The following is a 26,464-nucleotide window of genomic DNA, read 5'->3' on the forward strand; positions in this document are numbered from 1 at the left end:
GTTCTTGCACCAACCTTGTTTGGGATTTTCTTCGCTGTCCTGCTGAAGCAGGCCTTTGGAACCGCAACAGAAGGCATCTATCTCCGGACCAGATCAGACGGAAAGCTCTTCAACCTCTCCAGACTGAGAGCAAAATCCAAAGTCCAGCTGAAATGTCTGCATGACTTCCTCTTTGCCGACGATGCAGCTGTCACTACCCACTCTGCCAAAGATCTCCAGCAGCTCATGGATCGTTTTAGCAAGGCCTGCCAAGATTTTGAACTGACAATCAGCCTGAAGAAAACACAGGTCATGGTTCAGGATGTGGACTCACCTCCCTGCATTACAATCTCTGAGCATGAACTGGAGGTTGTCCATGACTTTGTGTACCTTGGCTCAACGATCTCCGACACTCTTTCTCTCGATACCGAGCTAAACAAGCGCATCGGTAAAGCAGCTACCACGTTTTCCAGACTCACAAAGAGAGTCTGGTCCAACAAGAAGCTGACGGAACATACCAAGATCCAGGTCTACAGAGCTTGCGTCCTGAGTACACTTCTGTACTGCAGCGAGTCATGGACTCTTCACTCACAACAGGAGAGGAAACTGAGCGCTTTCCACATACGCTGCCTCCGACGCATCCTCGGCATCACCTGGCAGGACAAAGTTCCGAACAACACAATCCTGGAACGTGCTGGAATCCCTAGCATGTATTCACTGCTGAAACAGAGACGCCTGCGTTGGCTTGGTCATGTCGTGAGAATGGATGATGGCCGGATCCCAAAGGATCTCCTCTATGGAGAACTCGTGCAAGGAAAGCGCCCTACAGGTAGACCACAGCTGCGATACAAGGACATCTGCAAGAGGGATCTGAAGGCCTTAGGGATGGACCTCAACAAGTGGGAAACCCTGGCCTCTGAGCGGCCCGCTTGGAGGCAGGCTGTGCAGCATGGCCTTTCCCAGTTTGAAGAGACACTTTGCCAACAGCCTGAGGCTAAGAGGCAAAGAAGGAAGGCCCATAGCCAGGGAGACAGACCAGGGACAGACTGCACTTGCTCCCAGTGTGGAAGGGATTGTCACTCCCGGATTGGCCTTTTCAGCCACACTAGACGCTGTGCCAGAACCACCTTTCAGAGCGCGATACCATAGTCTTTCGAGACTGAAGGTTGCCAACATTCCGCTCTTTTCATGATCTCTGTTTGCAGGCATCAAGAAAAGCAAAAGCTTGAGCTGGTAAGCATTTACAGCACTTTTTAAATACATACTGGGTTCTTGACCTAAGTCTAATCTGTTCAAAGATTTTGTTTTCATTTTTCCTCGCCCAGGGTTTTAATTTAATTTGTTTTGGAACTGGCTCAGTTTGCTCTGTAGTTTGACATTTCGTTGCCAATATGCTTAGACCATTATCATAATTCAAGATGACTTTAGAGAAGTAGAAATCCTAATGTTGTGTTGAGCCAATGTCAATTTTTTTTAAAATTTTGTACTGATGGCGGGAGTAAGTTTTGCTATGTCTAGATGGAGAGGCAGGAAGGAGAGAGGCCCTATGATTGAAGGAGGGGGAAGTGTATGTCTGCACTGGAACAATATATCAGTCATTCTTCCTAGTTATTTTATGTAGCTATTGACATAATTAATGATGTACCTACAGCACAATAGATTGTTTCATATCGTCAGTCTGTGATTTGTAAAATTAGAGGTGCCAGGATCCAAATCTTTGGAGGATTTGGCCTCTGATCTAGAGGCCCTGCCTCTGAATTTTAAAATCAGTTTTAAAACTTTGGCTTCTTGTTGGACACTTAAAGGTAGAGGTAAACAGTGTTAAAGTGTTAAAGGTAAGCAGTGCTATGGGCCTTATAAATAAGCACATCCCTTCTCTGGCTCAACCTCAGCTATTTGGCCATCTGTATACTATTGTCCATTGTTATTTATATCCTCAAAAGATTTTAAGATTAAATCCTTCACCAATGGAAATTTGTGATGTAATATGTACATTTACAACTTAGTGTGTAGACTGACATGTAGATCTAGTTTAAATGTTTACCAGGTGGCAACAAACACAGTGTGGTTGGAAAGTGGTGGGGGCAGCTTCCTGTTCTTTCTGTCATGTATGTCAAAAAAGGGAGAAGGTGATATTAATGGGGTGGACATACATGTGGGTCTCTCCCTTTCCGTTGCCCTTATCAGGAGTGATGGAAGGGTGAGGTGCTTAAGCCACTCCTTCACCGCTCAAAGTTTGGTAAGCATCTGATCTGAGCCTTTATGTCTGGCTGCATCTTGGCAGCTTTGAGGTTACATATTTATGACCCGTTAAAAGCTAAAATACTGTTGGAGGTCAGATACATGGATTCCAATATAGTCCTAAAAGGTGATCTCAATCTCAAAATTGACGGTGATGATAAAATGATAGCTGTACTCTTTGGTTTAAGAAGTAGATGATCCATACTAAGATAAATCTGAATGCCTTGCAGTTAATTAACAGCCAAATCCTAACCAATTTTCCAGTGCTGATGCATTTATGCCAACAGTTTGTGCACTGCATTTTGGGGCGGGGGGGGGGGGGGAGTCACGGAAGCCTTCTCAAGGTAAGGGAATGTTTGTTGCCTTATTTTGGGGTTGGATTGTGCTTGCATCAGTACTGGAAAAGTTGGTTTGGATTGGCCTATAAGATTTGTTTTAAACTAACATTTTGGCTGCTAAATGATACAGGTCATAAAGACCAGTGCAAGGAGTTCACTTATATTGTCACTTCTGGGATTAGACTGTATCTGTGTACCTCTTCTTGCAGGCCTGGTGTACAAAAGCAGCAGAAAATGAAGTGGCAGATTTCAGAGGCAGTAGAATAGATACAGTACCACTTGACACTGCAGGTGAGAGAGACTGTTTTTGAATGTTGCCCTCTCCACATAACAAAACCTGTGCAAACAACAAATTATAACAAAGGCCAACAAATTATAACAAATCAAGGACAAAGGTCTAGCCTCCTCACTACCTCTTGTGCTGTTTTTCTATTTGCAAGTTGTTGTTTGTGGAGGAGAGGATTCATAAATGTGTTTCTCTCTCCAGCAATCTGAAATGGCATGGTTCATTCTCCTGCATTATAGACTAGACCTAAGTCTGGTAACTGTGAGCTGTTATCTTGCCAGCACAGGGATCAGCGACTTGTAAAGGTAGATTTCGAGATCCTAACCTTGCATATGTTCTACTAATATAGAGCAGAGAAGGAGAGAAGTTTGCTACAGTTAGAGCACTTTACCTAAAAGGTCCGCTTTTATTTTTGAAATACATTTATGATTATTTATTTATTTATTCCATCTGCATGCAAGATTTCAGTAAAATGTCACAGCTTTGAAATTTTGTGCAGAGACTTTGTTTCTTGGTGCAGTAACAAAAAGAGATTATGTGAAAGTACAAAAACATTCTTCCATTAAAGGGTCTGTAGGTGGCAGTGCAGGATGCACAAATGAGTAACTTTGGTTATGTTTTACTATAGGTGTGCAGTGCCAGAACCACCATTCAGAGCGCGATACCATAGTCTTTCGAGACTGAATGTTGCCAACAACAGGTCCTGTTGAAATGAAATGAAATTTATTTATTATTATATAACCATAGGTCATTACAATATATGAGAACACATATTACAATATATACATATAAAAGCACACAATAGCATTACAACCTACAAAACATGTAAAATAAGGCAAGATATTTTAGTACTTAACATAGGTCAAAACCATAAAATAGAGGATATTTTTGGAATAGGTCAAAAGTGAAAAAAGCTTAAACAATTGTTGGGATCTTACAAACTAATAAAAAGGACAGAGAAATTTGAGTTTAAGACAACAAAAATTTGGCTCGTTTTTTCTTTGCCACAAGGGCAAAGATAGCCACTTTATAAGTGACTTCAGGGTCAGAGTCAGCAAGAAGCCAGCAGATCAAGGCTGAGGTGGATCTCTCGTGGAGCAGAGCAATGATATTAAATAGATATTTTGTTCTAGGAAGCTCATATAAAGGACATTTTAATAGGTAGTGAGAAGTATCCTCTATTTCACCTGAGTTGCAAATGCAAGTCCTAAGATGGTAGGGAGTATTTTTATGTCTGCCTTCAAGGACCATAGTCTGCATACACTGAAAGCGCAGGGCAGTAAAAGCTTTGCGCAATGCTGGAACTGTAAGAAAGGTTAAATAATTTTCTGATACAAATGATAACTTATACAATGGGAGCCAGGATGAGTAAGGTGAGCTGGAAATATCACACAAGTCACGTCTCATATGGTAAAGTCGAATTTCATCTTTTACCATAGCCTTAACGTTTTTGGATATATAGGAAGGCAAAGTGTCCGTGACAATTTCATATTTCCAGGTCCTGTTAATTTTGTTCTGACTGTAAAACTAGTCTATAAGGAACGATTCTTGTCAACATATGGCTTGAACTAATGGAAGAAGTGAACTTCAGGAATCCTGCTATTCATTCACTTGCTTCACATCACAGCAGGAAATCTTCCAGATAATAGCGCCATGGGAGTCCCAGTTGTATAAAAATGGAAAAACAGTGGGACTGGCAGGGATGAGACTCCAGCATGCCTTGACTCAAGTCAAGTCATGAGTCTCCACCGAGTCCTAATGGGCGGACTTTCTGAGTTGCCTAGAGTGGTTTCGCAACTCGAAAAAACTCTAGTCTTGAGTCGTTCCCTTTAAAAATCCAGCCTTGGAAAAAAACCTGCTGCTGCTGGGGTGTGTGTTTGTTGGAGTTCTCTTTAAACAGTCCCCTGATGTCCCCATCCCATCTGTAAACATGGTGGGCTGGGAAGGGACTGCGTGAGAGTGGGGACAGAAGCGGGAAGAGGGTCACGTTCACAGAACTACACAGAAGTAGTACCATTTGCACCGGTTGTTCAATGAGGCTTCCTCCTCCCAAATAACAAGGGAGCCCACCAGCAGTGTAGCTAGAGGGGTTACAAAGCACTAAGTTTTGCAAGGTGCTTCACCTCGGCTTGCAAAGCACTACGTGTTGCACGGAGCGTCACTGCAGGCATGCAAGTGGCCCCCTCCCCTTCAGAGCATGGACATGCAGTGTGGGGGCAGCAGGTGAGGCAGAACTGTCCTGTCGTTGTCCATGGAAATACACTGCAGCTGCCCTGCCTGCTTACCCCTGAGGAGGTTCTCCTTACACTTGAGGAGGCTATCCATACACCCACTTTCTTGGGTGTAAGAAGAGCCTCCTTGGGTGTAAGCAGGTGCTCCTTCTTCTCCTAAATTGGAAAAGGGAGAGGGACAGAGAGGAAGGGGAAATGTGGAGAGGAGGGGAATGCTGAGATAGAATGTTGGTGATTGTGAGGAGCAGAGGCCACATCATCAGGTAAGGGGGGCAGCCTTTGGCTTGCTTCTTCAGACATCAGGATGTCTTTGACCAGCCCTGACTGCATAACTGTGGAGCAAAAACAGATGCATTCACATTATTTATTTATTTGAGGAATTTATACCTTGCCTTTCCACCCCACTTAAGGGTCCTCAAGGCAGCTTACAAAATAATATTTCAATACAGCAATGGATAAAACTGGAGTCATGTGTTTGCACATAAGCCAAATCTAGGAAAGCTATATAGTTCGAGGGTGTTACCAAGGCTTACAGGCCAGCTCAATGGTTCATAAGTATGTATGGTACATACTCATGTGACTACTTGGCTGTAATTTCTCTGCAGATGTTTGTTTATAGTACATTATTTATACGCCTGTTAGTACAGTATTTGTGTAAATGTGGCTAAATATTGAGAACCAATTGCAATTTTTTTACTTAGAACTTTGCTTATACTCTTAGGTCAAGTTACTCATGTATAAAACGTATGAAGGTTAATGAGAGTTACATGAGCACACAGGATACAATGGCTGGAATCTCTATTTCTGTTCAGGTGGCATTCTTTCCGGGAGCAGGTCCAAAGCGTTGAAAGGAAGTAACATCCCTATTAGTCACAGAGAAGACATAGTTCCTGCTAGTCTAACTTGAGCTCAACATGTCACTTAATCTTTCAGGCCTGCAATTTATCAGGAGTACCTCCAGCACTGTGGAGGGCTTTGCAGCATGCTGGTTTAGTGAATGAAGAAGAGGGCAATGAATGCAGTAGGAGAGAGGAGGACAGAGATTTAATTAACGCTCATTACCTTCTTACATCTTTCTTTTGGTTGTGCAAAGGTCATCTAAGGGCAAAACAAAATAGCCTGGCCTGTCCAGAGGTTTTTAATAAGTCTGGAGGTGGAGGTCTAGTCCTAATTCACCTAAGGTGTACACCAAAGGTGTACAGTTGTCTGTTGTCTTGTGTGCACCCTGGGACATTTGGTGGGCCACTGTGAGATACAGGAAGCTAGAGCAGATGGGCCTTTGACCTGATCCAGTGGGGCTCTTCTTATGTTTTTAAAAAAGAAATGAACAAGCAACAGAGGGGAAAAATGGCTTTACTCCTTGTTTTTTTTTTTTTTTCAACAGCCTTAAAATGGGGGGGGGGGAGAAGTTCAAGGTGCATCTTTTTTCTGATTGGTTCATCATCTTACATGTACACGCATAGGCAGTCCTTCACCCAACTGGGGCTTTGCTTTTTCAGGATTCCAGATTGCATGGAGCACTGCCTAGGCATGTAAAAGTTATGCACTGAACTCACTGCAGATGTGCTTTTGAACCCATGGACAGCAAGGGGTGGAGCCTGCTACACCCCCACAGTAAAAATATATATTGTGAACAAGACCTTATTCTGCAGTGTTACCAAGGTCCAAACACTGCCTTCTCCCCTTTTAAACCTGTGTCTAGGTCTATCAGCGCACCAGAGCAGTGGTTTCAGTGAAAGAGCCCTGAATTCCCTCAGATGCAAGAGGAAGGGCCAGGGTTTCATGCTCACGCTGAGCATACACACTGCAGTTAATGTGTGGGACTGGTTTGGCAATAAATATTGTCTGAATTGACTTGTGTTTGGTGTAGGTGGACCAATCAGACTTTCAATAAGCAATGTTTGCAATGGAAAAAAAAAAATCCAAATTCTGCCCCAGTTAATCCAAATTCTGCACCAAGAAAAACTAGATTTTGTTATTTGCATAAAGCAGGTGTGCCCTAACCCCAGCCTGGGGGCCATTTTCAGCCCTTGGGGACTCCTGCAGGCCCTTGGGAATCTGGCCTGCAGGGTGCCCCCAGTTTTCAGTGAGCCTCTGGCCTTCTGGAGACTTGCTGGAGCCCATGCTGACTGGATGCAGCTGCTCTCAGCATGAGAGTGACTGTTCAACCTCTCTTGTGAGCTATGGGACAAGGGCTCCCTCAATGACTTGCTGTTTCATGTCTGAGATGCAGCAGTGGCAGCAAAGGAAAGGCCGGCCTTGCTTTGTGCAAGGCCTTTCATAGGCCCTGAGCTACTGCAAGACCTTCATTCAGTCATATAAGTTCCACCTCTAATAGATTCATTTATGTAAATTTAATCAAATTTTAAATGTAAATTAATTCTTTTATTTTTTTTCAGCACAGTGTCAAAGAGATGACCCTCCTGCCAAAAAGTTTGGATACCCCTGGTATAAAGTATGCAAATTTGCATATGTACTTCTTTTGCATAATATATTATGCTTTACTATGTCAGGAATAGTAGTAATGAGCTACGCAGTGCACCGAATCCCCATTTTTTACCTATTGGGAAGTCAAGCGTTTTTCAAACACCCTCAAGACAGTTCCTTGAAACCATGAGAAGTAGAAACTTTAAAACTGAAAGCTGAGATTTTCAAGAAACTGAGCTTTGCACCCAATACCGCATTCCATTTTTTTCTTGTGCTTTTGTGTGAAATCATGAAGTGCTCAAAGCCCCTGATATTAGACAGATTATCATGCTGTATTTGACTGGGAATTCTGCTCCCATTTCAGAAACTTATTCCTGATTCTTCAGTGTTCTCTTATGAAAAATGAACATGATTTGATGTGTCCAGATACCTGTGTTCATCTGCAATATCTGCTAGCCAGTTTCTTGGTGATTGGTCAGCGGCTTTAAATGATAATCTTAAGTCAGACATCTGCAGCTGCAATGAAGGAATGTTTTATAGTATGACTTTAATCACATATTCGCATCTGTTGTCTCCTCCTCTTCATCTGCTTTGGCTAGAAGCCAAATCAAGAAGCACATCTGGTTTCCCTATGCTGTACAGCCATGTCTTGTGTGCCCAAAATGCATGCAGAACCATTTACGGTACAAGGTTGAGTACACGAGACCACACCCATTTACACTATGGGCACAATCCTAACCCCTTATGTCAGTGCTTTCCAGCACTGGCAAAGCGGTGCCAATGGGGCATGTGCTGCATCCTGCAGTTGGGTGGCACTCACAGAGGCCTCCTCAAAGTAAAGGAATGTTTGTTCCCTTACCTTAGAGCTGCATTGCTCTTAGTGCTGGAAAGCACTGACATAAGGGGTTAGGATTGTGCCCTATATGAATTGATCTGTCATAATCCCCATTTTCTGGTTCCACTTTTACACAAAGCATGAATCATTTTTACAGGGAGGTGTGAAATGTTCCTTTTCTCTGGAAAACATTGTATGGACCTGAGGAACTGAGCAGCCCCCTGGCTTCAGTCTTACACACCAGAGTTAGCCCCCTGGAACTTAGTGGGAATTGCTTCTGAGTAAACATGCACTGGATCATGCATTTATATGACATAGGTGGCATTTAATAGAATTTTCTAGTGTGGGCTTCAAAATACCTGCTGCATGGTCTGCCTCCAGATACAGAGTTATGAAAGGCCATTCTGCAAAACTGTACGAGTGACTTGGGATGAATTCTCCCTGAAGTGCTAAACCAGTGTCTGGGGTCTGCCATTTCAGATTACATGTGGGAGCTCACATCATTTAATGAAACCCTCCACCTCCACAACAATTCCGTGACCATGTTCAGAAAGATGCTATTCTAGCATTTTATCTGCAATACTAGTTTTCTATTTTGTTTGTGTCTGTCCCCACTCCGAAGTGGTACATTCCAGACACGCATTTATCACTTCAATGAGAACTAATCCAAAGCCTAGAAAAATTCTGAAGAATATACAGGTCCAGTCTTGTTATACACAGATTTTTTATACATGAATGTGACTCAACAGGAATGGCCACTGCAAATGAGAAGGAATGTGCTGATCCCTGGAGAAAATGCACCCATTTAAAATCACAGTTTAAAAAACTGCTTTTTACTGTTGCAGAGAGACAGTCATGCAAGTGATTACAGGTATAACTTAATTATCCACGGATTTTTCGGGGGGGGGGGGGATCAGCAGATTTTTCTATCTCGATTCTAACGCGATGAGAAGTACCTTTTAAATTAAAGGCAAACAGTCATTTAATAATAGCCTAGTTAATGTGAGAGAGGGCAGCCAGCTGACAATCCATCAATCATTCTCTCTGCAGGCTTCACTTCTCCCTTTCCCCTGAGCATGTGAAAGAAGGCTAAATGGCAGTGATTATTACCTCCTCCATTCTTTCCCCCTCACTGTGGCTTCTGGTAAAGGGAGGGATTGCTGCCTCCTAGTGAAGCCTAAGTGCCTGGAGAGAGATTGCCTCTGTGTGCATTTCAAAAGGTCAGTAAGGCTGTTTTTAAATCACCAGAGCAAACGGACTTTGTTGTTTAAATTGATTTTAGAGCATTTTTTGCCATCCATGTGAGTTCTGGGAATGGAACCTTCTCAAATAATGAGACACAACCTGTACTGATACAATCTGGGAGTTACAAACTAAGTGACACCTTGCCAAGTTTGCAGTTATAATTTATCTGAAGCTGCTGTGTAAACCAGGAAGACTCTTTGAGACAAATAAAGATGTAAGACGCTAATCAATTATCAGTTAAATTTGTCAGCATTCTGGTTCCAGTACAAATTTGGAGCAAGATGCCAGCTTTGAGTGGAATCCTTAAGTGAGTGGGGCATAGCAGCAACAAAAGCAGAGGCCCCAATGGCAGCTTTACTCCTGATGCAAGTACCGTAGCAACTTTCAGGAGGGCAATTTTTCTCCAGACTGAGTGGTGAGAGTACAGGGTCAAAACCCCTTCACCATGGCTTTGCACTGATAAAGCAGTAGCAAAAAGCAAATGCATCACAATGGTTGTACCTTTGGTTTCTATTGCTTCTCAGGGGTGGTGCTGGGGCTGGCTGGGTCGGGCACTGGCTGAGGGCCCACTTAGCCAAGCCATCCCCAGGGAAAGTATCAGTGGCAGGAGTAGCACCCAATGTGTAATCTCTCCAGGGGATATGGTGTCCAGGGCATGGTTTGAAACAGCAAGGCTGAGTTCCAGTGAATGAAAAAGGGTCTGAGGGACCTGGGGCAGATGTCTAGTTAGAGTCAATCAGAAGGTTGAGTGCCTGAGCAAGTAAACAGAAATCATCAGGGCTAGGCCAGGAGCATAGTCAAGGTGTGAGGTAGCAAGATTGGGCCAGGAGCAGGTACAAGGTCAAAGTCAGGCACAAGTCACAGGCTGAGGCTGCAGTCTGGAAAATAGAGCAAGTCTGTAAACAGAGACCTCACATTGAAGGAAGGCTGCTCAGACTGAGGAGCACACCTCCAAGAGAAGGGAATTCCTAAATTGTAGAGTAGTCATCAAGAATGCCTTACTCATGTCCATCACTTGATTTCTCTAAGATAGTCAGCTGATTGTGTAAACTGGCTCTTCTGAAAAGTATTGTGTTGTGACATAACGGCATCGTCCAGGGCTGTCAAACTCATCTTTTATCATCATGATCTTGCCCCATCCCTGAAGGAAGTAGATAGCCATTGTCTGAAGCTTGGCACAAGCCAAGTGTCACTACTTCTGTACGCGGATGATGCAGTACTGATATCTCCTACTAGGATTGGCCTAAAACGTCTGCTGAATCACACTGAAGAGTATTTTTTGTCCAACAAATTGCAAATCAATTATGTTAAATCTAAGATAATATTTGCCAACAGATGGAAGGCTTTTAAATGGTCTTGTAATGGCAATAAAATGGAGCAGGCTAAGCATTTCAAGTACCTGGGTATCAACTTCCATTACAGGCTCACTTGGGCTTTTCATTGTAAGGCAGTGCAGAACGCATCCAACCTAGCATCCTCAACTATTTCCCGTTTCTTTTTCATCTGCGGCAATGGTTATGTTCCAGCCGCTCTGGAGGCGTTTAAGGGAAAGGTTCTTTCCCAGGTTCTTTATGGCTCTCCTGTCTGGTATAAGGCTATTAACCAACCACTAGAATGCATTCAAGCCTCCTTTTTACGGAAGATTTTGGGTTTACCCAGGTGCGTTTCCTACTCGGTTCTGTGTCCCGAGGTGGGGTTAATTCGGCTAAAGACGACTGCATGGCTAATATTACTGAAATTTTGGTTTAGGATTTTATTTAACCCTACCTCCTCTGGTCTAATGCACCAATTATTGTCAGATTCAGTCCTGCCATTAGAGATCAATGATCTTCTAACCAAATTTAAGTCAATAGGGCTGGACACTGCAGAGCTAGGCATGATTGGCTGTGATGCTGCTTACAGAATCGTCAAAGAAAGAATTCTTGATGTTGAACAACAAGAGCTGTTTAGTGCCACCAGAACCACATGCTCTCCACTCTATCTCCATGTTCCAGTCGGTTTTGGGAAACCGGCCTCCTTCTTTTATCACCTGGAGTGCCCACAGGCTCGGAGAGCATTCACACTTGCAAGATATAATGCTCTTCCATCAGCCTTGTTATCGGGCAGGTTTAGTGGTATTCCCTACTCGGAGAGGAAATGCAAGTTGTGGTAGGGATTGTATTGAGACTATAACACATACCTTTTTCTACTGCCCACTACATGATGTTTCACGCAAGAAATATCTAGGCCCATTGTTAACTAGGATGCAGGGCTGGGAGGACTCAATCATGCTTCAGTCTCTCCTTTCCACACCTGACTCTGAGACCCTTGATAAGGTTGCTTCCTTTTTATCTGGGGTAATTGCCAGGCAGAGCTCTGGGACTCTGGGCAGTGTGTGAGGAAAAGACCAATGTCTATGTTGTGTTGTCTTTGTATATTTTTGTTTTGTTTTGTTCTTTCTCTGTATTTTATGCCAATAAAGGTCTTACTGAACTGAACCACTCAAATAGCATTTATGGTGCCTGCTAAGGGCCGGAAGTGACATAATTAAGCAGGAAGTGATGTCATTAAGCAGATGATGGCCAGGAATAAGCACTTTGCTCTCATGTAGCAATTTGTTAACTACAAAGAGAAAACGTGCAAATCTTGATCATATTTTTTAAGATATGGTAGAACCCAATTATCAGTTTGGGTGAGCTCAATTATCACATGGACCATCCTTTCAGTAGCACCCCTCCTTCTGAAGTTCAGCAGATGAGAGGTGGTCTGTGAAGTGACACCTGACTGAAGTGGTGCTGCTGAAAGAGCAGCCTGCATGATAATTGGGCTCTCCCAGCACCTCAGAAGTGTCTCCCTCTCACCACTCTTGATCGCCCCCTTCCCCCTAGGATTCTTTGCCTTCTGTGGCCACCTTCTGTCTCTCCTTCCCAGAGCTTTGACAGAAGCAGCACTGCTGAAAGGGCAGTGCTGGGGGAGTCCAATTATCACAGAGGGTGGATAAAGAACTTCCGGTGGCCATATCTGACCTGTGGAACATGTTTGACCCTCCCCCAAAAATAGTGCATGAAGATATCTCTGTGATGGCCTATTCATTCACACATGCAAGTCACCACTTGATGTTGTAATCATCAAGTGCCTGAGGCAACTCTTCACATCATTAAGGAGCCATAGCACACAGAATGAACAGAAAATACATACAGTTAACTTTAGAGCTATTGTTGTGGAAGATAAAGTAGCTTTCAGGTAGGGAGATTCTGATTCTCTACAGCAGTGCTTCTCAAACTGTGGGTTGGTACCACTAAGTGGGTCATGAGCCAATTTTAGGTGGGTCCCCATTCATTTCAATATTTTATTTTTAATATATCCTTCCATACAATTCAACCCATCCTCTCAGGTCATCAGAGGGGGCCTTTCTGACTGTGCTGCCACTGGCAGAGGTGAGGGGGATGGCGGCAAGAAAGAGGGCCTTCTCGGTGGTGGCTCCCCATTTGTGGAACTCTCTCCTCCTGGAATTGAGAACAGCTCCCTCTTTAGAGTCCTTTCCGTGCGGGCTTAAGACCTTTTTATTTAGGGAGGCCTTTTATGCTGACACCAGGGGGCATGGCACTTTTTGAATGGATTTTAATTTGGGATCCAGGTTTTTATTTTGTTTTATTGTTTTTAATGTCTTTTATATATGTATATTTTATGTTTTTAATATGTTTTTGTGAGCCGCCTTGAGTGTCCTTCATTGGATAGAAAGGTGGGATATAAATCTCTAAAATAAATAAAATAAATATATCAGACTTGAGGCTACTATGCTATGTGACTGCATTTGGGGAAATGTTACAGATGTGTATATTCTTTTAACAATGATAGTCAATGGGGCTTACTCCTGGGTAAGTGTGGGTAGGATTGCAGCCTAGAATTGTTAAAAATTTTCCTGCTTGATGATGTCACTTCTGGTCATGACACCACTTCCAGTTGGTCCTGACACATTCTCATTCTAAAAAGTGGGTCCCAGTGCTAAATGTGTGAGAACTATTGCTCTACAGACTTTGCAGATCAAGAGCTTATTTCCTGCATACCAGGAGCTCTTGCAAATGGACAGTGCAACACCTGTACAGCTCCTGTTGCTTAGGTAATGCTTGAGAGAAAATAGACAGTAACACATGCCAATCAGGAACTTCATGGGCTGTACAGACACTAAGCTCTGAACATGAGACTCAACTTCCTGGAGAGCTCGGTGTGTACAGGCAACTACCCATGTGTCAATAGTTTGATATTCCAGTCTTGTGGGAAGTAGTAAACTGAGCCAGGACACTAACAGGTCACAGACGCTGAGCATCCTGAAATCTGTATTTCTTTATGCTTGCATACTGACTGGAAAGCACCACTGAATATGTGCCAACCAAATACCCTTTCTTTACTAATGAGTCACCACAGATAGATTTTACAGTGCGGCATAGTATCTGACCAAGCAAGTCACTGCCAACTAATGTTTATATAGTTTGAAGACTTCAAATCCTATCATGCCCTGTACTCATAAGAAGAAATGCCTGCAGAAAAAAACATATGGCCTCAAATGAAAGTATACCGATACAGTTTTGAAGAAATTGAAGTTCAACTACAGTTGGCTGAAACTCAAACTTGTCGGTAGATTTTCTGAAGAAATCAATGCTTGGGGCTGGAAAAATAGAACTGGAAACAATTTTTCTTCCTTTGAGATTTACACATCACTAGTGTTAACATGTTGGAAAAACTAAGGACAAGTGAGGTGTGATTATTGTGGAATGTTGGTTGAGTACATGTGGAGAAGCTAATCTCACACAAGGTTCTGGTGAACAGCTAGAAATGCAAAAATGGCATTGTTCTACATAATAGTTTCACACAGATTGGAACACCAAACTACAACCTGCCTACACAGATTGTACCTACATATCTCATGCCAGTTTTCCTTCTCTGAAGATATATATTAAGTGAAGCACGTATCTGTGACTCAACCATGCACAAATGCTCTGTGTTTAATTAGATACATCCCAAAAGGTGGCTGTTCACTTAGTCAAGACTAAAAATTACAATGGCAATCAAACAAGAACCAAACCCTTGAGAGAAGGGCCTTTAGATTGGTCTTAACTAAATTCTGTTTAAGTATAAAATTAGTTTCTCAGAATGTCAAAGCATGCCAAAATGCAGGCTGCCTGTTCAGGAAGTAATTCACTTAGAAGGAGCAGAGATTTGCTGTATGGTGACATTTTTGCTTCTGAGACATCTTGAGTCACTATAATTGTTTTTACAGAAGATGCTCTGATGAATTTTAATTCTTCCAAGTCAGAGGAGATTCAGAGAAGTCATTTGGGGCTCATAATTCAGATGGAACCAGGCATGCTTTTCAGCAATTCTCTTTAGTTTACTCTTAGCTCACCTAAACCTCAGGTAGGTCAGTCAGAGACAAAACATTTCTACAAACAGGTAAATTAGCCCCGCCCCCAGCAGATAAAATATAACATGAAAGAATCTTATATGCACGTTAGCTTGTGGTAGATGACCACTAGAGATACTTTGCTTGTAGGGATCAGTTGTGTTCTGCTTCACCTTCCCCCCCCCCCCAATAGTCTGTGGGGCTTGCTGTATTCTGGAAAGAGATTCAGAAAGCCCTTTTCCCCATACCGTACTAGGGGACTGCAACTCATGCTCCATGATCCTCTGAAGACAGTCACCTACTGCCATTGTACTCTGGCATAGTATATTCCTCGGAGCCAACATCACTTCACACCCTAAAAAAATACTGTCACTCGTCATTACGTTATCATCTAAGCAAGTTCTCACATGCTCTGAGACCTCCCTGACCATCAACTGCATGCTGTACTAAGTTCTGAAGATTGCTTACCAGCTGGCTTTCTTGCTTGCCTCTGCTGTAGGGCTCAGTACTGAAGAGACACTTTTCCGGAGTACTTTTGTCCTTGATATCACCCATTAGAACACAGACTCTACTGGATCAACTCAAAGGTCCATTTATTTCAGCATCCTGTTTCTTAGTGGTCAACCAGATATCTCCAGGAAGTCCACAGTTGGGCATGAAGGCAATAGTCCTTTCCTCCAACTGCTCTCCAAAAAAATGGGATTCAATGGAATTCTACCTCTGAACTCGGAATGTCTGTACAGCATTGACACACCTATTCTCTATTAGCTTGTATAATTTTGTTTTAAAGTCATCTATTCCCAGTTGCATCTTGTGAAAGTGAATTCCATTCACAAAATGTGTGAAGCACTTTGACTGTTTGGGCTTGGATTGGTTCTACTGCCATTCAACTTCACTGGGTGACTCCATGTTTCAGTATAATGAGAGGAAGAAAAGTTTATCCCACTTTCTCCACACAATGTGCAATCCTAACCCCCGGGTTAGGCCTGCACAAGTCACTTGCGCTGATCCACAGCGTTGCAAGCATGCCATAAAACACATTTGCGCTGACTCAGGAGTCAGGGAGGCCAGCACAAGGAGTTGCGCTGGCCTCCCCACACTGGATTCAGGTCCAGTGTGGTAAGTTTGCGTTGGCCAAGTTTGACCAACGCAGGGGATGGGGGGGCGTGGTGAGGAGGTGTTTCGGAGTTGGGGGTAGGCAAGTGGCAGGCATGGAGTGTTAGGCAGGGCCCAGGATCTAGCACCTTGTCAGGTGGCATAGATCCGAGTAGTCCCAATGGGCCAGTGCAGTGCAACATGGGGTAAGGGGAAAGTTTTCAGGTTGCGCCGCTTCTGGCCCCAAACTTGCACTGGATGCAGCGTAGGCCTGTTGACCTGCCTACTCCAGCGCAAGTTAGCATTGCGCTGTTAATTTTTTAAACCTCTATCATGTCTCCTGTTTGCAGTGCAATGCTAGGAATGTCTACTCAAAAGTAAGCCCCACTGGGTTTAATTTACTTGCTCCCAAGTAACCATGTATGGGATTGCAGCCCAAGTCATCTCTTTTTCCCCCTAAAACTACAAAGGCCCAAATGCTGTAGCTTTCCTCACAGGGAAGATGCTCTAACAACTCTTTGATCATTCTGATTGCCCTTTTCTAGCTCTATATCCTTTTTGCTTGCTGTTTCAAAGGCTGCCCTTTCAAAGTTATTTCTGATATAAAGCAGACATAATAAAAATATTGGCCCAGACTACATCTGGAAGCACCCAGCCCTCCTGCACTGGAAAGTACCTACAGCTAGCTATCCAAAGGAAGAGAGGCACAGAAATATAGACAAATCACATATATCTGAAATATAACAATGAAAGGCAAGTCCATCTTTTTTTATTCATCAAAATGAACATGGCTGCTACGGTTTAAGATGAAAGTGTACACGCTATTGCCATATAAGCAACCAGCATTCCGAATTGCTGCTGATAAAAAGTGCTGTTTCATGTCATGTAACAAGATGTATCTCCATCTGAAACATGCCACTTTTGATTGGTGATCGTTCCAAGCATTCTATTGTATTTCATAAAAGCACACTGTGTTTTCATAGGAGTCTCTTGTCAGCTGCTCATGCTGTTAAAAAGCAAGTCAAATTTTAAAAAAACACATTCAGCAGTGCAACAGGATTTTTTAGAGTTTGATGTAATTCTGTTATTTTAATGAAGTTGACTTAAAAAATGAGAGAGAGAGAGAGAGAGAGAGAGAGAGAGAGAGAGAGAGAGATTATACATCTGTGCATGTTGATGATCATTTGATAAAAATCTTCAGTCTTCACAGCTGGAAATGAGACATCATGAGGATTAATGTGTTATGATGGTTAAGACATTGTATAAGCTGTATTAATTTAGCATCAGATGCTACTGCGTGTATATTTTGGTGTTTCAAAAACAAAATAAAAAAACACAGCAATTTCTTATGTGATTCATAGGACAACATGTTGCTTGCTTAAAAGTAATTTGTTACCAAGATACAAAATCAAAGTGGACCAGATTTATCCTTGTTCCTTAGTCTGGCAAACAGACCTGTCTCCCAGAATCCTGTAGGATATGGCTGACATTAAGAACGTCAGAACCTAAGGAAAGTCCTGCTGGCTCAGACCAAAGGCCCATCTAGTCCAGCGTCCTGTTCCCCACAGTGGCCCAGCAGCTGCCTTTGGAAAGCCCACAAGTAGGAGAGAAAGGCAGGCCCCTCTCTCACCATTGTTCCCCTGCAACGGGCATTCAGAGGTATATTGCTGCCACACAGCCTACCTGTTCAAAAGAAGTTTGGTTGTTGGATCACCAAAGCACAGATCTGAAATACTATGAATGTTGTCATACACATAAAAGGGGAGAAGACTAGCCATAAGATTTTTGTTAGTATGTTTTATTTCCATTAACCCTATTCAGGCATTCAGATCATGAGGATACTTATACTCAGATTGGGGAGGAAGTTCTGCCACCCACCCTCTGTATGCATTCACCAGAATATCTGCAAAAGACCCCTCTGTTGTATCTAATCACACAAGGAGGGGGATGGGCTGTACCCATATAGTTGGGAATTCTGACTTTCAGAATCTCTGCAATCTAAATGCCTGAACAGAATGTTCATCACTTTTGTATTTGATTTACAATCGGTCAAAATGTCCATGCATTTCAATTTTAGGACCAGATCCTGCAACTAAGTACCTACATGATTTAAAGATATGGAAACAGGACCCATTGCTTATGCCCAATTAATTGATAATTTGATAGCAAAAACAGGTATGTCTAGCAGAGATCAGGTAGCATCTTAACAATTCAGACTAGAAGACTAAGGGATGGTGTTCAATCAGTTTCTAATTATTTTCCATTACAAAACACTGCATGGAGAGGGCCATTTAGAAATGAAAGCAGCCCAGTGTTCACAGAGATCAGTGGTTTTCAAATATTCTGCTATCCCAGAAAGATTCATCTGCTAAAGAATGCCCAGTATCTGCCACAGAACCCTACTATATCACAAAAGATTCTGGAGTCTGTTCTTGACCATTTGTGGTTTGTTGGCCATGTTTCCCACTGTCATCGGATGCAACAGAGCGCACTCTTGTCAAGATACACATTGGAAGTTATCACTAAAGTCAAACTGTCTTTCAGGGAAGCTTGCTGTGTCTAAGGTGGGCTGATCTGAAATGAGAGGGCTGGCTTCCCCCCACCTTGGCTCTGTCCACATGATGCAGCCACCATTTAGGCTGCTGGATGCTGCATCTTGACACATCACATGGCTGGGTTTAAAAGCCTAGTCAGAAGCTGATGATGAAGGGGAGAGGGCAAAGACAGGCAGTGTGAGGTAGAGGGCACTCGGAAGAAGGTCTGAAGATGGGGAACCTTGGCCACTCCCAGGAACACTGTAGAAGGTCATGTTGTGGAAAAGGGTTTAGATGTACAAAATCCCCTTCTTGCACATCCTCTGAAGCCATGGTGTGCTAAGCCACCCCGGCATGCTTTCCCTTCACTCCCCCTAGCTACCATGGGCCTGGCCTGGAGCCCCAGGACACCATAGATCTTCTCATTGAAGAATCCCTGGTAAACTTGTAAGGAACCATAGGATTCTGTGGAACAGTTTGACAACCACTTACATAGAACAATCGACTGTATACTGAAGGAACAGCTACATCAACTGCAGAATTATTTTGGTAATCTTACTTTTTTTTTCTAATCCCGGCCATCATTTTTTGCAAAACTGCCCATAAGTGTGCCATGAAGTCATGTGAAGATTTTTTCCTCTAGAAACATACCCATGATTTTTGCTTGTGGTCAAGTTTACTCAGAGCCAAGCCACATGATGGGTTTGCCATGTGCACATTCAAATCAGGCAGATAAAAATATCAGCAGGGATCACTGAAAAATGAGCCCAGTTTTTATGGGTATAAACTATACCTGAATTTGCAAGGGTACAGGCAGGTCCTCTGTGGCTTTTCAATACCCTACAAGCATCTTGCTTGACTGCTGAGGAGCTTATGGTACTAGGGAAGCCAATGCAGTTAGCAGGAGGCTTTACAGCTTCTTTTTTATAGCTTTACCAGCTTCTGTTGCTACACCAAAAGCAACAGCTACACCAAAAGCAGAGTCAGTAGCTAGGAAACAGAGGATGACTGCCTTGCTTGCTCGTAAACATTCAGAGATGGATGCACACGAGAACTGAAGAGGGCATTCATTGAGGTTTTCAAAGCCTCCCAGTTCTAGACAATCCCAGGAAAAATTGTGCAAACAGCAAGCTATGTCCTCCCTACAGATAGCATGATGGAACTGGTTATAGGAGGGAGAACTCTGCCAGTCACTTTTCAGCCTTAATTTTTTGTACATAAATAAACCACTTCATAGGAAAACACATTAAGTGGCAGTGGGGTTGTGCTTGGTCATACCTAGTAGAAAGCGCTGAGAACATTGCATATATGCAACAAGGATCAAATCTGTACACATGTAGGCTGGGCAGAAATGGGTTTAATCACAACAGCAAGTATCTAATTATAAGGCTGCCTTACAAACAAGGAGCTTTTGATTGTTATTTAAATTATGGCTTAAAAGGAAAATATGCTACTATTGCTTCTCCTTGGCTCAAAAAATGATCTAAAGCTGCTTGATGGGTTTTTTAAAATCTGGAACTAAGCAGGTTTAGGCCTGGCCAGCACCTGGAAGGAAAATGGACTCCAGAAGAAAAAAAGTTACAAATAAATAAATATTCCCCCCCCCCTTTTCTGCAATTGTGACATGCACAACTTAATTCCAATACAAACAGCAGAGTTGCACCCAAGGATTAGTTTGGCTGTCTGAGATATTTATAGCCAATACTTCTGAACTAAAAACAACAACAAAAGACCAATTAACTGAATGATCAAAATGTTGACATTCACAGTCGTTTTCTTGGAAAATGGCTTTGCCTCTTTATGTTACAAATAGCAACAGCTGTGCCTAGTATGTAATTTTACACTGTGATCCTTTTGGTTATCAATGCCTGCTTTAAAAAAAAAATCTCATTTCATGATCTCACATTTCAATTGCGTAGCCTATTGAAAAATAACCTTCTCCCCACCCCTAACAATGCTAATAACCCACATACAAGACCCTATTGTCATAATGGCTAAAAGCCCTTTGTTATTTGTGGAATCCATCTCCCAAACCCCTACCCAAACAAATACCAAGCTTGAATCTGTTTCTGTTTGCTCAGCAACAGGCAGATATGGAAACTTCCGTTTCAGTCCTTCTCTTTGGTCTCTGAAGAGATACTCGGAAACATGTCACTCCCTCGTGACGCATTGCTTAACTGGGACTTTGTTTTCATTAAGAACTGTGCCCTCCTGTACATAATTCTTTCCTGCTCTTGCTTCAGCTCAATGTATGAGCGGGAAAATGTGTGAAAGATGGATGTGACGGGAAAGGCCATGAGGAGTATGCCACTCAAGATGCTGCTCAGTGCCACCACCTGCCCAGGGATGCTTCTGGGTACCATATCTCCATAGCCCACTGTTGTCATGGTGATCACTGCCCACCAATAGCAAGCAGGGATGCTGGTGAACTCCGGAGAGTCTGCCATCTCGTTTTCAATCACATACAAAAGGGGAGCAAAGAGTGCAATGGCCACACAAAGAAAAAGTAACAGGAGCCCAAACTCACGGGTGCACCTGCGAGCAGTGAGCCCCAAAGTCTGCAGGCCTAAGGAGTGCCTGGCGAGCCGCATGACATATAGAATCCTCAAGGCACGGAGTATGCGAAGCACCAGGCCTACTTTGTCTAGGTAGATGTTGCCAGAACTGGGCTTTTTATTACTGCCCACTGAAGTGGTGTCTAGTAATAATGTGATGTAATAGGGCAGAATGGCAACTATATCAATCAGGGTTAATGGATTCCTTAGAAATGCAAACTTGCTTGGGGCCTGGATGATCCTCAAAAGGAACTCTAAAGAAAACCATCCTACACAGACGGATTCCACTATGAAAATGTTGTAGCACATCTGAGAACATTCACCCTGGAGAGGAAGAGAAGAATATGATGTCAGTATGGCAAAAACATAGAAGAAGTTATTTTCCAAGAACAGGACTGCCTGGTTGAATTAGACCAAGGATAGTCTAATTAGCATTCTGTTTCTAACAGTGTTCAACTAGATTTCTCTGGGCCTTCAAAAACAGGGTACGAAAGTGGTAGTTTTCCCTGTTTGTCTTAAGTATTTCATATTCAGAGATACATGGCCTCTATATGTAGGTTCTACTTAGTATAATGGCTAATGAGCTGTTGATAGACATGCAGTGCAATCCTCTACACAGAAACAAGTCACATTGTGTTCAGTGGAATTACTCCAAATATGTGTGTTTAGAATTGCAGTTCTAATCTCTATGAATCTGTCTAATCCATTTTAAAGGACACCTCTGTGAGTGGACATTATCTTCTTGGTCGTTTTTTAAAATTAGTGCGACACTGAGGATTGCCAGAATTTTCACTTTCAAGGGTGAAATACATAGCAAAGTCAATCGTCACTGATGCTTCTGCTGAAGAACAAAGTGAGAGTTTCCAAAAATATGGAAATAGTCATGTTTCATCCATACTCAAAACATGAGTATGTTACACTCATACTCATATTACACCTATGAAAGCCTGTACAAAAGTTAAGTCTAAAACCATCACAACTATATCATGCTTTTTTCTCTTGATCATCTTCAGAGCTACCCGTCACCCGGCTGTAAATTTATAATAGTCCAGATTTGATAAGATTGAATGTGGAAATGCTTTGGCAACAAATGCTAAGATCTGCAGACAGCTTGTACTAAACTGGTCTAGAAAAGATTGTAATCAGCCTTACATAAGGATTATGTTCCAAGGTCTGCACATACAGCCAAAATTGCATACTGTATACAGTGGGCACTCCCATTGTTTGGTTCTGGGACCCCCCCCCTTCTACACACACAGATGCCAAAATCCACGGATGTTCAAGTCTCCTTTTAAAAATAGCGTTTCCCACCCATGGGTCACAAGTACAGCATAGGACATTCCCGGAAACAGCTTCCGGGTTGGGCAGAGACCCACAACCTGCTCTGTTGGCCCTGGTATGCACCATAACATATAGCACAAGCTGCTTCTGGGTCGCACTGAGGCCCATGACCTGCTCTGTTGGTCCTGCACCTGAACGCATAGTGGAAGTGTTTTGCACAGTTTGGAAAACTTTTATGCGATGAATTCAGGTGTGCACCAGAGCCAATGGAGCAGTTCGTGGGCCTCAGTGCAACCCAGAAGGGGCTTCCGGGAGTGCCTGCCCCACGATGCCACAGCCCATCTGCAGTTGCTCAAATCTGCAATTGCCAAGTTGCAGATGACGAGGGCTCACTGCAGTCAAAATTCCTTTACCGCCAACAAACATGTACTGTCTCTTTAAGAAGTAAAAGCACAGTGCAAGAGACATGCAGGAATTGAGGGTCCAGCAGCTTCATTTTTGTTTCAGGCTTGCTCCAGCACATAAACAGAGTAAGCTGATTGGTAGGCAGAGATGCCCACACTATTTCAACTGTCGTTTTTCTTGTGTCTTTTTTTGTGGGGTCAGCTGAGCATGTATTCTTGACCCATGTGAGTCTATAGCACATAAGATGCCCCCAGACCATTCTCTGGGCCTGAAATGGAAGCTTCTAACAGGCACTTTGGATGACAGCAACCTCCATCTCTCAAGACATTTTCCACATAATTTGCAAGGGCAGGTTCAACTATCTTCCTCAACAGTTCACATTTTTTTTTCCATTCAAACATTTTTTATAACTGCCTTTTAGCTTTGATCGTGTTAAGCTCAAAAACATGAGTAGTTACTCATTTTAATAAAACTTTAATGTGAATTAACTATTGTTCCGCTTGTAGCAATGATGGAAGCAGATGACTGGGAGCCAGATAGTAGCCAATTAAAAACCCAGTACATGATGGCTGTAAAGATGTGCACAAGATGTTCACTGCCTCTGGCCATTTACTCAGCCCAACCTTACTCATAATCTGCTTCCTGGGAAGGTGGTGGTATGACTACTTTTCTGTAGTAGTCTGGACTACTACATGACTGGACTTGGGTTCCCAGGTATCAGTACACAAAAGCTTAATAACATTGCTAAAATAGCCAACATTTACATGTTTAATATAAGAAACAGAATTTATCCTTCAAAAATACAGTGGGCCCTCCTTATACATGGGCTCAGCATCCATGAATTTGAGTATCTGCAGATGCCAAGTCCATGCCTCTGTGGGATGCCACTCCCGGACACCACCGAAAGCCACTTCTGGTTGCATCCAGGAGGTGTTTTGAGATCAGGGAAGGCCCACAGAGTGAGCTACAGGTCTTCCATGGCCGCAGAAGGCCTCCCAAATGTGATTGCAAGTCTCAGACATGAACTGAAGGTAGCTTCTGATTGTATTTGGAAGGCCTTCTATAGAGGCTGGGAGGCCTCTGTAGTGACCTCTGTAGGGGCCAGCATGCCCCAAAGTTGAGTCCCTGCGGTGCCACAACCCTGGCCTCCTGAGCATTTCATTATCCACAGATTTCTGAAGCTGCAGGCAGAGGCTCATGGAACTGATCCCCCCCCCCATAAAACCAAGGGCCAACTGTGCTGCTTCAGTCTTATGCTGAAGTATGCAGATTTATGCAATAGATTCAGACATATTGTACTGACCATCTAAGCTTTCTTTGATCAGCTGACATCCCTACAATTTTTACTCAACAGGGGAGATAGTATAAGCTGCTTTATACCAAGTCAAACCATCAAGCCACTTAGAGCCCAATCCTGTGGTCTGCGGCGCGGCCTATGGTTGCAAACGTACTGTAAGGCTCCCACCAGAGGTGGCTCAGCTCCGGCCAGCGCTGAGCCACTGCCCAGCAGGTGTCCGCGTTCTGCAGCTCGGCACTGCCTGTGACCACCGGGCTGCAGAACGGGGAATGGGGGCATTCCCGGGGGCGTGGGGGAGGCGTTCTGGGGAGGGTGGAGGCGTGGTTGGGGGCGTTCCCAGGGGCGGGGGAAAGGCAGGTCCGCAGAGCCAAGCTCCGCAGGATCCAGGGCGCTCGGGCAGGGCTGCTTGCCCTACACAAGCGCCCTCACTTTAGCGGTGACCAAACAGTCACCGCTAAAGTGAGTAGTCCCACTGCGGGACTCCTTCCCTTACTCAGGGGAAGGGGACAAACGTCGCCGTCTCCTGAGGAGCCTCCTGCGGTAGTGTGGGAGGCTCTGGATCTGGCGGGAGCCCTTTGTGGAGCCACCGGGTCCCGCAGCTCCAGATTGGGCTGTTAGCCTAGTAGAGGGGTCTCTAAACTTTTTGGCAGGAGGGCCACATCATCTATCTGACACTGTGTCGGGGGCCGGGGGAGGGAAAAGAGTTAATTTATATTTCAAATTTGAATAAATTTACATAAATGAATACATTAGAGATGGAACTTATACGAATGAATGAAGGTCTTGCAATAGCCCATTTCCTATAAAAGGCCTTGCACAAAGCAAGAATGGCCTTTCCTTTGCTGCCACTGCTACATCACAGATGTGAAACAGCAAGCTGTGGAGGGAGCCCTCATCCCACAGCTCACACAAGAGGTCAAACAGTTGGCTGTCACGCTGAGACCAGTTGCGTTGGGCCAGCACAGGCTTCAGCAAGTCTCTGGAGGGCCAGAGCTCATTGGAGACTGGGGGCTCTCAGAGGACCGGATTGGGAGTCCTCGAGGGCCGCAAGTGGCCCCAGGGCCACGGTTTGGACACCCCTGGCCTAGTATTATCAGCTCTGACTGTCAACGACTCTCCAGTATTTCTGACAGACCAGCAGAGTGGCTAGCCACAAGTGTGCCACAGAGTTATGTTCTCCCATGCTAAGGTCAACTTACTCTCTCCTCCTCCGCCCTTAAGCCAGGCATTGTGCTGATAGACAGGTTGACCGCAGTGATAGTTACAAACAGCACTGATAAACAGGCAAACACCTTCCCAGGGATCCCAGACTGAGGCCTCTCTACCATGTCGTGTAACTTTTTCATGCAAAGCCCCATTTTTGTTTGCTCCACTGATTCACAAGGGTTCTCACTATCTGTGAAATCATCCTCTGTTTCATTCAGTTCTGCAAATTCCTCCATCTTCTGCAGGTACCTCCTCTTGCAGCACCATTCCAGGTTATCTTCCTCAATGCCCCAGTAAAGCAGCTCCTCCTGAAATGAAAGAGCACACATCTCCCTCAAGAGCCTCAGCTTCCCTGCCCGGAGAAAAGTCAAGATGGTCCTAAATGCCCCAGGGTTGCGGTCAAAAAAGAACTCATTGCAGGTCACATCATAATCGTCACAAATGTTGAGAATGTCATCAAAGTTGTTGCAGAATTTCAGCTGGCCTAAGCGGGTCATGGGGAACTCATCAAGGGTGGTCCACGGAAGCAAGTATTTAAAGCCCCCCACGTTGATAATGATATGATGTGTCCGGTCTTCTGGATGGATGCTTTCATATAGATCTTTCCCTGGATGAATGAGCCTGGCTCTTTGGTAGAAGACTCCTTTGAGAGATTCACTTTCGGCAAAGAAAGGGTGATTGAAGGAGGCATCCGAAGCACAGCTCAGGGCACTGTAGTCATAGTCCGAATTTTCTCCTGGTAAAAGAGTCATGTTGGTCACTGGGTTACTTCACATCACATTGGCACTCCAGCTACAGGTATCTGGAAAAAAAAAGGGGGAAGATGCTCATAGTTTATGTCTTTATTCCTAATGTACTGGCCATTGTTTTTAAGACCAGAGGCAAAAATGAGACAGAAAATAGAAGTTGTGTCTATGCACAGTGAAGTATGAAAGAAAGATAAAACAATAAGATCAGTTTGGATTTGGACCTGAAGAGAGGCAAAGAGTATCTGAAAACACAGAAGACAATGTTTCAGTGGCAGAGTATGCAGGGGGTTGAATGTCACCTTATTCAGATGTCACCTGCTGGTGGTGATGGAAGTTAGGCTGCCTCAACCAGACAGTGTCTCTTGGTGGAGGAAGAGCAA

The 26,464-nt window shown here is 43.7% G+C and overlaps 1 protein-coding gene across 1 annotated transcript; it reads right to left on the reverse strand.

Moving 5' to 3' along the window:
• Window positions 1-20,699: 20,699 nt before the first annotated feature.
• On the reverse strand, window positions 20,700-26,087 carry KCNG1 (potassium voltage-gated channel modifier subfamily G member 1). The gene is made up of 2 exons (XM_066626175.1): window positions 25,329-26,087; window positions 20,700-21,470 (listed from the first exon to the last, which is right to left on the reverse strand). Exons 1-2 carry the CDS (start codon window positions 26,085-26,087, stop codon window positions 20,700-20,702), a joined length of 1,530 nt encoding a protein of 509 aa, XP_066482272.1.
• Window positions 26,088-26,464: the final 377 nt, after the last annotated feature.

The sequence above is a fragment of the Tiliqua scincoides genome, chromosome 4, assembly GCF_035046505.1.
Source record: "Tiliqua scincoides isolate rTilSci1 chromosome 4, rTilSci1.hap2, whole genome shotgun sequence".
NCBI lineage: Eukaryota > Metazoa > Chordata > Lepidosauria > Squamata > Scincidae > Tiliqua > Tiliqua scincoides.

What these genes read in the sequence shown, in the direction of transcription:
- KCNG1 (XM_066626175.1), bottom strand. Translation starts at nt 26,087, where the DNA reads ATGACTCTTTTACCAGGAGAAAATTCGGACTATGACTACAGTGCCCTG. An exon ending in TAAGGGCGGAGGAGGAGAGA is followed by an intron (nt 21,471 to 25,328) that starts GTAAGTTGACCT and finishes CTTCCTCTCCAG; the next exon opens with GGTGAATGTTCTCAGATGTG.